Below are 11,053 nucleotides of genomic sequence, written 5' to 3' on the forward strand. Positions count from 1 at the left end.
ACATGTGGGTTTTTTTTTTTTTTTTTCCTGTCGGCGAAAATTTTCTTCCCATGGACACCCGTTTGATATGATTACTTCAACATTTATAATGTGGCCGAGGGAATGCCGAACGCCTATGTGGGTTTAAAGTTGAGTTCTGATGAATGCTAACATTTTGTGTTTGTATGAAAACAAGTGAGTGTTTTCCAGACATGTGCTTATCGTGAATAATGGGAAGCTGAGCGCCGCTTATTCCCAAAGAGTCGAGACAATTTCACAGATGGCTGCCCTCGGGCCTTAGCAGTGCTCTCTCCAGCTTTTGACAATGCCTACATGGGTCCGTCACACCAAGATGCTACACAGAAATTTAGCTTAGTAGTGCCTGATTTTATTTCATTTTATTTTATTTTTTTAAGAGGGTGTCCACTTAAAATCTTGGACACACCAAAACTAAAAGCCACTATAAGGCATAAGGCATATTACTATTCACTTACTACATCCTCTGCAGCGGCAAGACTGGTAGATAACTCCTTCAATCACTTCATGATTATTGCACTTTAATTCACAGTAGATGCATGTAGATAAAAGGTTTAAAACTATAACATAAAATATGTTTAAAAAACACTTGAAATGGCTTTGTAAAATATAATGCAACAAAAGTTTGTGCCTTACTTGTCTGCTATCATGCTAATATTTTCGAGCACGCTAGTGTGCTAATTGCTAACTTAAATGCTACCCACTAACTCGATGCTATTTGCTAGTTATAGTAATATTTTAGTAAACACATTTTAAACATTCCAGTACAAAATACAAAGAGCACAATTAATACTGAGGCGCAGAACATTTGCACTAGGGCTGCACAATTATATTGACCAAAATAATAATCAGGATTATTTTGGTCAATGTTGAAATCACCATTATTCATCATGTTTGGTCAAACATGTCTACTTATCGCCCCCCTTTTTCTTTTTTTTTTTCACAAGCAGCATATAAACATGGATTCAAGGCTTGAAACTTATAATAATAATAATAATAATAATAATAACAAATAATAATAAATCCAAATAAATTAATAAATTAAAGAATTAACTTACTTGCTGAGTGCAAACCAATGAAAAAAATGAAACCTACTTAGAATCGAGCACATTGTTTCTTTTAAGCACATTTTAATCAATCAGTAGTTAAAATATGTCATTTTCAGTCATTTCAAACTGAAAATATTCAAATTTTTTGGTCAATTTTTCAAAATGGGTCTCAATTAACAGCTAGCATTGTATATATATATTAGGATTCAGGTGAGAAATTCAATGCCGTTTCACACTGGTAAATAATATATAAGGATGAGAAAAGCCTCAGCTTTTATGATGCAAACATGTGGGAAACATTTCCCCCTGGTGGTAGGATGACAAAGCGCTTGATTTAACAAGTCAGGTACAGTAGTCCACTTTTTAAATGTTAATATCGCCCTGGATCAGCTTAATTAATTGTCGCGATTCAAATTTGATTAATTGTGCAGCCCATTTTTGCAACATTCACAAGTGCAAGATTCACAACCTTTGCACTTCAAAATAAACCAGCTCTGTAACCATATGTAAAAATACTAAAAAGAGCAGGATGGTAAGCAAATTTATATAGGTGGGTCATGGCCCTTCTGGTGGCATCCCAGATTTAGCCGCCTGTAAACTCATCCGCTACATTTACCACGTTGAACTAATCCCACACGTTAATACATGCAGGCGTTGTACACACACACACACACACACACACGCACGCACACACACACACACACACACACACACACACACACACATTGGCGGCCAGTAATTAAACAAGCACATTCAAATTACACACATAATCCACCTTCCCTTCAAGGCTTGCTCGGGAAAATGTGCTCAGAGCTTATGAAAGGATGCCACTTATGTTCAAATGTTTATTTCTGACATGCAAAGTAGGATTAGCTCCTGCTTTGATAAGGATGTCTTGGAACATTGACCCGCATAGAACGTTTGAACATTTTTTACACCGTTGTTCAGGGGTGTGCAATCCACGGCTCCAGAGACCCACGTGTCGCTTTCATCTTTCTGCTGTGGCTCTCGCTGACTTAGGAAAATAAAGAGTACTTGTATTGAATCGACAGTGTTTTTTGTTTTTCTAAATGGCTTTGTAAATATGAAGATTAGAGTGCTCTTGTAACATTAAATAAAACATGTCCAATGTCAACAACAGTCAACAGTTTAAAAACGCCTTCAAAATTAACGTTTTAATATTTCTCCTTCACTAAATGAATAATGAAATCATCCAAACAATGCAGCAACAACTAAAGTAAAAGAATGTTATTGAAATCAACATTTTTCACATCTTGATATTGTCTCTACTTTATGAGGATAAGCTGAAAAATAGGATTTCTAATCATTCTATTACTGTTCATTTGTATTTAATATACACAGATGGAAGCATGTTTCCTAATTTCATGGTCTATTGTATTCTATTCTTTTCTATATAGATGAAAACTAGAGTAACACGTCACTGTTTATTAAAATGTATGATATGATTCAAACCAAATTAGGTTTCAGATTCTTCAAAGTAGGGAACTTTTCGCACATCTCATGACGTGGATGTGATTTTGTGCACGGAATGATTTTTCAAAAATGTTTTGACCGTTTAATGTGTTTGAGAGAACTTGAATTTGAAATTGTTTGCAAATGAACAACTGGTACTATACATTTTCAATGACCGTTATTTTGCAAATCAATAGTTTACGTAAAGTGAAAACGTTTTTAATTCTCTTGGACAGCTGAGTGCATGATACACGCGTGATAAAATGATGACAACATCGATGGCATTTTTGGGTGGATGCAGGTGAACCTTTTAATTTTGGCTTTAATTTAATAATCAATTTATATAAATGTCATATATATGCAGTGTATATATATATATATATATATATATATATATATATATATATATATATATATATATATATATATATATATATATATATATATATATACATTTTAAAGAGGGATTTGTGGAAGATTGTCAAAATGGCTCAGTGAAATCTGGGCGAGCCCTGGCTGTTGTTCCTGTAAAGACCTCTTGGAGGCAGTAGAGTTCAACTTCAGCTTCCTGCTTTGGACTCGCGTTGGCCATGTCCTAAGTTTAACAGCTCTGCTTCACAAAAACTGTTTTCTTTCAAGCGTGCCTGTTTACTAGGATGTGGTGTGTCCAACTGTTTGCTTGCATTCTATTTGCACAACTATTTTGGCCGTTCAGGTTCCGGGAACTTTTCATAAACTCCTGTATTTTATTTCTCCATTCCTCATGTCCTCATTTTCCTCTTTTTTTTCATCCCTTGTTCAGCTCAGAGGATAGGCCGAGCCATGCAGGTACCATGTGACACAGAGTACCCCGCTTTTGTCTCGGAGAGAACCATCAAGGAAAACACTGGGAACGTTGACTGCGATGGCTGTATCAAGTATGTGCCACAAACAATTCCACTTATCCAAAAAAAAAAATCATTATTTCTTCCTTTTTTTTTTTTTAATTAGTGCTACCACACACCTCCTAACCACATGAATGACAAAAATGCAATTTTAACTATGGGCAAAATATTTGCATATGTACAAATTTCATGATACATTTCTCAGCACATATATACATAAAAAATAAATATATAAATAAATCCACTATCCTAACCCAAAGAGAAATAATAAAATCATTTCATACTTTGATTTCCCCTTACCCCAGTGGAAAGGGCTCTCCTGTCTAAAAATGTCTGTTCAAGGATGGCATAAAACTGAACATTTTTTTGACAAATATGAACTCACTCAATATTTAAAATATTTAGCCTAGTCTCGTTGAATAGTAATGTTGTATTTTGAAACTACAGTATCTTCATATATGCAGTTGGGATTCACAAATTTGCATATGTTTTGTTTTTGTTCATGTGTGAGACATTCCCATTTTCCCAGGACTTACACTCCTTTATCAATAGGAAACTTGCCATTAATTTTAGTGAGCGATTGATTTGTGGCTGGGGTTGTTATTGGTGCAGATATTCAGCATCGTGACAAATATCGACATCTGTCTTTTTCTCAAAGCCTGATGGATACAAAATAAATGAATTTAAAACCGTGCTAACTTTAGGAAACTATTTATTTTCATTTGTCAGAGAACAATAAACGATTCAGCTGAGAGGGACAACACGCTGTAGCCTTTGTTTTGGTTTGAAATTAAAACAGCGAGATTTTCACATTTAAAGGGACAGTGTGTAAGATTTAGACCATTTTTCATTCAAAAGGAATAAATTAAATGATTGTAAATTTAAAAAACATGCAAATGAATGCGTACTTAATAACCAACAGTGTTTTAAATATAATCATCATTCTAGTTATCATTAAATCATATTACATGGGGGGTGGCACTTTTTTGGAGGTCGCCATGTTTGTTACAGCTACGGACAATGAATGCAGCCCCCGCAAAACCTCCTGCTGTCTGTAATGAAAAACGGTCTAAATCTTACACACTGTCCCTTTAAGTTATTTAGATTTTTTTTTTAACCCTAGAAAACTATGGGTAGCTATTTACTAGTTTTAGTGTTTTTTTTTTTGTTTGTTTTGTCTTAATATGGTGTTGTCCCCTAAAAGCTTCCTGAACTTTTCCTAAGAATTCTACAAGGACGTATACTGTAGATAAATTAATGAATAAATAAATAAAACTTGAATAATTCTTCAATAAATACCACATATATGCTTAAAGCTCTTTTGTTTCGTAAAGGTTGGGAAACTAGAGCAGCAGCAGGCATGCACTCAAAAGTTTTGCAATACTCCATTGAAATCAGGAGGCCTCCGAGAGCTCATTAAAACAAGCTGCTGCATCCATAAAGACATTTTTAATATAAACTAATGACCCATATAAGCCATTTGTCTGGGAACACATGCTTGCAGTTTAATATGCGAGGCGTTTTGAAAGGTGGGAAAAAAGGGGGCTTCCTTTTCAAAATGGGAAAATGAGTGTGGTCCCCATTAACAATTTGCGCTCTTCTGTCAGGCAATTGTGGGGTGTTCTCCGGAACCCTCCGATGGGGCCTTCATTGCTCCCAGCTGTGGAACTGCCAGGGGAAATATTTCTGTGTGTGTGTGCGTGCGTTTGTGTGTGTGTGTGTGCAGTTCTCATGCAGTTCGCTGCAGGGATGCATACATTAAAAAAAAAAAAAAAAGTGTAACTGTCATGGAGGTCTGTCGTGTTTATTGTGATTGTTTACAACTCTGGTATCACCTTATGAAGTTACTTTACGTTGTCATATGGAAACTGACATGAAAAAAGAAAAATAAGGGCGAGTTAAAAAAAAAACTTTTCTATTGCATGTCACATCATTTTGCACTGACTTCTCGTGGATTTCATGAGCATGAACACATTCTGCTGACGTGTCCAAAAATGATGAATTTTGTTATTATTTTATGGTAATGTTTCAAATGTTTCGACTACCCAAAGAATCACACCCAGAAAACGCTCAGTGAATTAATGTGCTTAACCACATACGCTCATATTTCTTTGATGACAGAAAAACCACACATGCATTTATCGAAAATTAGAATTGGAAAGTATGAAGCTCATTTAAGCCCAAAGTGAACAAATGAAATGCGTGATATTTTGTTTGGAACGTAGCGAAACATTTTTGTAGTCAGTGTTGACAAAATTACATTGAAAAGGTAACGGAGTCACTTTTTTTTTTTTTAAACTAAACTAAAAGAGCTTTTAAACTATATATATTTTAAAACATGAAACTTTTCAGAATTTTACTTAACAAATTTCCGACCTGTTTTTATTTTCATAAAAATACAATCAAAAAACTCTTAATCTAGATTGAATTTGAAAAATAAAAATCCCAAAGGTAGTCTTACTAGACATAATCGTCAATCCTTGTTGAAAAACCTTCTTTGAAATGCTGACCCCAGTGAAAAATCCTATTTTGAAACCCTAATCCTAGTTTATAGCCCCAATTAGAAGCCTTTTCCCTGGTTTAAAACCCTACTTTAAAAAACTGACCCTAGTTTAAAACCCTATTTTGAAAACCTAATCCTAATTTAAAACCCTAATTTATTGACCTAACCTTACTTTGGTTAGGTCACCTACTTTGAAACCCTAATCCTAGTTTGAAACCCTATTTTGAAATGCTAACCCAACTTCAAAATTCTACTTTGAAACCCATATCGAGTTCAGAATCCTACATTGACACCCTCACCTTATTTTAAAACCCTCATTTGAAACCCCAAGCCTCATTCGAAACTTTAACCCTGGATAGAAATACTTTATTGACAACCTCACCAAGTTAAAACCCTAACCTAAATGTACAAAATTATTTTTTTACCGGCAAAAATAGTCCGTTTCAAGGTCCAAATTGTGAACAAATCCCCTGATTCCCTGGTAACTGTTTTAAAATGGCCCCTGGAGAATCTACAGAGTCACAAATGGAGTCCTGGAGCCCCTGGAGTCACAAATGATAAGATGTTAATATATGGAGAAATATATTTTTTTTTAATTTCCCGTATGTATCACCTACAATTTGAAGCTCATGTAGTAGGAAATTATGCCAGAAAGGTTACGTGCTAGAATGAGAAGATGATGATTATTTTGTATTATCTTGACTCCTTTTTAGTCGTTTCCGTAGCCTTAAGATTCTTCTCTTTGACTTGACCCTCTCTTACAGACCAACAGCACGCGACTATATTGAGAACGTTTGCCTTTTCTTACAAGGAATACATTCCCCGTGTGTGTTTGTGAGGCGTTGTCGTGGGTACAGTATGTTCAAGGCCATCGGCTGAGCAGTCGGCCAACGCCGTCTTCCAAAAGCGGCAGATTAAACATGAGCGCGTCGCATTCACCGGTAGTGGGACAGACTCGGACCGCAGGCCGCTTTGGTCTGTCGTGGCACCATGACTGTTTTAAAATGTGGTGCGAGTCCGCCACTGAAGGCTGTTTGCGGTTGGTTGAAATGGCCGCGCTATTAAATTAGGACAATATTCCAGTAGTTATGAGGTCATTTTTGGGCTAGTTCAATTCGATTCCAGTTTATTTATGTACTACAACAATAAAAGTAACCTCAAGACACTTTTATACTGAGAGGTTTTGGAGGCAATGCTGGGCCGTGTGGAAAGGGCATCAAGACTCTTGGTTTCAAAAACTGGGTTTTAATGACATGTTCCTGGTGTTTCCCACCCTACCAAAGCTTAAGGCATCGCAGGTGTTGGGTTAGGGTATATTAGCAAGAAATGAGGATATATCAAACAGATACTGTCAAATTGAAAATATTATATATAATTTTCACTAAATTTGTCATGTCAAATAATGCTCAATATACATTTGCCAGTTTTCAAAATGTTTCCTTTTTATTGAGCGCAGCAAAAAAAAAAAAAAAAGATTTAGTGTACAATTTAAACGTAAACAGTCATTCAGTCCCGGCTCATTTTTCAGCTGCAGCTGGGATCTTTCCTCTTATTCAATAGTTTCACAAATTACTTCTTAATCTTGCCGCCCTAACTCTAACCCTTTTTTCTCTTTATGTGAGCTTTGTGGTTTATAATCCAGTGTGCCTGGGGGACAGCCATTTAGGAGAGATCAAGCATTTTATTTATTTTTTTATTTTTAATGTTTTTTGTGTAGTTTTAATTGCTGATGCGAGTATATATATATATATATATATATATATATATATATATATATATATATATATATATATATATATATATATTTTATATATATATTTATATATTATATATATATATATATATATTTTTTTTTTTTTTTTTTTTTGCAGGATTTACAAACAGCTTTATATCTAATAAGTAATCCTTTATTCAACTTGGAAAATCAAAATGTCAGTTGATATTGATTATTTGGGGATTTGGGAAAAAAAAGGGAAGAGGCATGAAACGTAAAGAAAAAATGAGGACATAAAAAAGCTCATCTGTCTGGCGTCTCATCTTCATAAAATTTACCGTGAACCGTTGGGCAGAAATTTGAGGAAAACCAGCCAGCCAGTATAAATGGATCCACGAAGCTCTGAATGAGGCTTCATTCACCTTTGTCTTCCTCAGTATGTTTTTTTATATTGAGCAGCACTTCATTGAATTGCGCCTTGGATTGACTAGAAAAGTTGAAGACGACATGTTGATTGACAGCTGGTAATGAGTTTTGATGCACGTCCACACAACTTTTCTACGCCAAAGGAGATGATTGCTAAGGCAAGGCCATAGACATATAATTCATCCCCGTCTAACTTGTCTACAAACCCCCCTCTCCATGTTATCCGATTCGCAATATATTTTCTGATGGTTTTATTTCTCTGCCAGGTCCTTTGTGATTCAGCAGATCCCAAGCAGCAATCTCTTCATGGTGGTGGTGGACAATACGTGTGACTGCAGCATGTTTGAGCCCATCACTATGGATCCTGTTGAAATCATGTATATCCTTTACTAAGAAAATCATCTTCTTTTTTTATTTCACTGATTATTTTAAAGCAAGCTCATAACAGCTTGAGGAAATAATCTGCTGAGACAACGTGCTCCCATCCGTACTTGCCATGAGGTGGCGGAAGCTTGACACGGCCTTAGATAGCCATCTTTAATTCCACTCATATCCCATCTGCACTCTAAATCTGTTGGGTCAAAAATAACCCAATCATGGCTCAAAAAGGGGCCAACTGCTTTTTGGGTCATTTTGTCTGTATTTTTTTTTTTTAACAAAAGAAAAATCCTGGTCAAATTGCCCTAAAATATGGGTTGTCCATTTTTGACGCATAAAACTTTTTAAACCTAAAAATTTTTAGTTTACAGAATTGTTTTTATTTTTGTAAACCAAAATAAAGCATTTTATTTTTTTAAAGGTTTCACTTGAAAATGAATTTCAAAATGTCATTTGTTGATTTATTTATGACCAAAACTGGTGAGGATTTAGTTCAGTGGCAACATTTTTTAACTCTTTCAGTGCCAAGCGTTATTGGAAAAAAAACCTCTAGAAGACCAGTATATTTAGCATTTTCACTCAACTTTCAAAGCCATCAGAAGGTGTGCTATGTCTATGTAAATATGGGTGCTGCCATTGAAAGATTGACTCCCATTCTTAAGATATACTTGCATGTAGGTAACAGCTGCGTTGTAAGTATGGAAACACTGCCATGCAATGGTCACAGTTAGCTCAATTGCCTTATATTAGGTAAGTATTAGTCAAGAGTGTCAGCTACCCTGCATCATAAAATGTATTTTATTATTTATTATAGTTATTACCATTTTAAAAGACAAGAATTCCCGTCCATGGCACTGAATGAGTTAAACTGTCGGGTCAAAAAGTAATCGACCCAAATTTTAAGAGTTATTCATTTATTCCAAAATCTTTGATGAATTTCAATAACCTGTCAAAATTGGATTGTGTTGTATGAGCGTTATACACGTACACAACTGTCATTAGTAATGCAATTTTCTGGCAGATGACCCGAAATAAAACTGATTCACGATTTATCTTCTAGAGTTGCTAAATATCCTACCAAAACTGTAGTTCTGCAGTTTAATAATGCACGTTGTTTTGCCAAGCCAATCCAAAGTGTAACGGTCAGTCCGTCTTTTCATTTTATCCACACGGGCGTCCGTCGATGACGCGCCGATGGAATACCCACCTTAGTCCGGATGGTGATTGAGCTCCCAAAGGAACTCACATCATTCCAAATGATACCAGGAACTAAATAGAGAAAAGGTCACGACTTTTGGGATGCCTCGTATGCCGCAGATCATCTGTATTTGCTACCTTAACATTTCCTTCACATAATGAATCTCTGAAGTGCGAGAGACTTAAGATGCAAAAGGATCGGAGGCGCCCAGATACCTGTCACCCGTTCCACCCTGAGGTATTTCCATGCTCCCTGACCCGTGCATATATTGTAGTCTCAGCTGAGCCAGCATGTGGGTTGTATTAAAATATTGCCTATCTGTTCCACATCATCATATTTGGCCCACGTCTTTCTGCAGGAGAACTCAATGGAGTGTGGAGGAGCTCACTCTCTCACGCCGTCTTTTTCTGCAACACTGCTCTGGATCCTGCCGGCGCTCTTCCCCAGGTGACCCCAGCTGGCTGCGTTCGTGCATCCATCCAGAACTTTCTGTCGGATCCACTTGGCATGTCAAAGTATCACAAAGAAATCACGCAAAAGAAGCAATTCGGAAGAAGAAGAAAAAAAACAACAACCCCGAAGTCTCCCAGCGTTCCGGTTCTAGCACCTTTCACCGTGGTTGAAGGTCATTTTCCTGAGATACATGCTGACAGCAAATATTCACGAAAAAATAAAAACGAATGCTCCATTGTCAAGCAGGTGCTATTGCAATGTCACATGCACACAAGCTTTTTAGCAAGAGTTTTTAGCTTGACGACAGTCCAAAGTGGGCATTCAAGCCACGGACCGCCCGTCCGCACCAAGACTTTCTTCTCCCAACGGTCTTTTCATGGACGATTAGCATTCTGAAGATTCAAAAACTATGACAGTAAAACTATATGTGTGTGTGTGTGTGTGTGTGTATGTGTGTGTATGGGGGGGGGGGGGGGGGGGGCTGCTTGAGCATCTTACATTTTATATGTAAAAAAAAAAAAAAAAGTAATACTCTCCATTTTGTTATGATAATTTGTAAGTTATATCTGTACACTATCAATGACCATAAAAGTTTTTACATCTGGGGCCCTATTTTCATGCAGAGCGCAAGTCTAGCGTGGCGGAAGTTTTCTCGCTTTGGGTATTTTCCCTGAGTTTCATTCCTACTGACAATGCACTGGAACATAACGGAGCGTACGGACCTAGCCCAGTCATGGCCGAGCTTTCTTTTTTCTTTCATTTGCATTAAAAATCTGAGCGTGCAAAGGGCAAAAGGAGTTAAAGCTGTGGGAATAAAAAAAGGTAAAAGTAAATTGATGGCTCTACCCTTGTCGATGATGTCATTGGCATGTGCAATTAGAAACTGCCTTGTACCCACAACAATGACCCCCACTCTCTCAATAGTAGTGCAGGTGTGCTTTTAAATGATGTGGTAACAAT

The 11,053-nt window shown here is 36.4% G+C and overlaps 1 protein-coding gene across 3 annotated transcripts in view; it reads left to right on the forward strand.

Moving 5' to 3' along the window:
* Positions 1–10,545, forward strand: part of LOC148427124 (voltage-dependent calcium channel subunit alpha-2/delta-3-like) — a 100,920-nt gene extending 90,375 nt beyond the window's left edge. For 2 of the 3 annotated variants that reach the window (XM_088402264.1, XM_088402269.1), the window contains 4 exons: positions 3,340–3,454; positions 8,331–8,443; positions 9,795–9,877; positions 9,999–10,545. In XM_088402264.1, coding sequence (XP_088258390.1) covers positions 3,340–3,454; positions 8,331–8,443; positions 9,795–9,877; positions 9,999–10,091 — 404 coding nt within the window. In that variant the 3' untranslated portion in view covers positions 10,092–10,545. Of the gene's footprint in view, positions 1–3,339; positions 3,455–8,330; positions 8,444–9,794; positions 9,878–9,998 lie in introns of those variants that run through there. The other variant, XM_088402278.1, reaches the window with a different exon arrangement.
* Positions 10,546–11,053: the final 508 nt, after the last annotated feature.

This window comes from Hippichthys cyanospilos, chromosome 2 (genome assembly GCF_059441005.1).
Source record: "Hippichthys cyanospilos isolate Australia breed blue-spotted pipefish chromosome 2, RoL_Hcya_1.0, whole genome shotgun sequence".
Classification (NCBI taxonomy): Eukaryota; Metazoa; Chordata; class Actinopteri; order Syngnathiformes; family Syngnathidae; genus Hippichthys; species Hippichthys cyanospilos.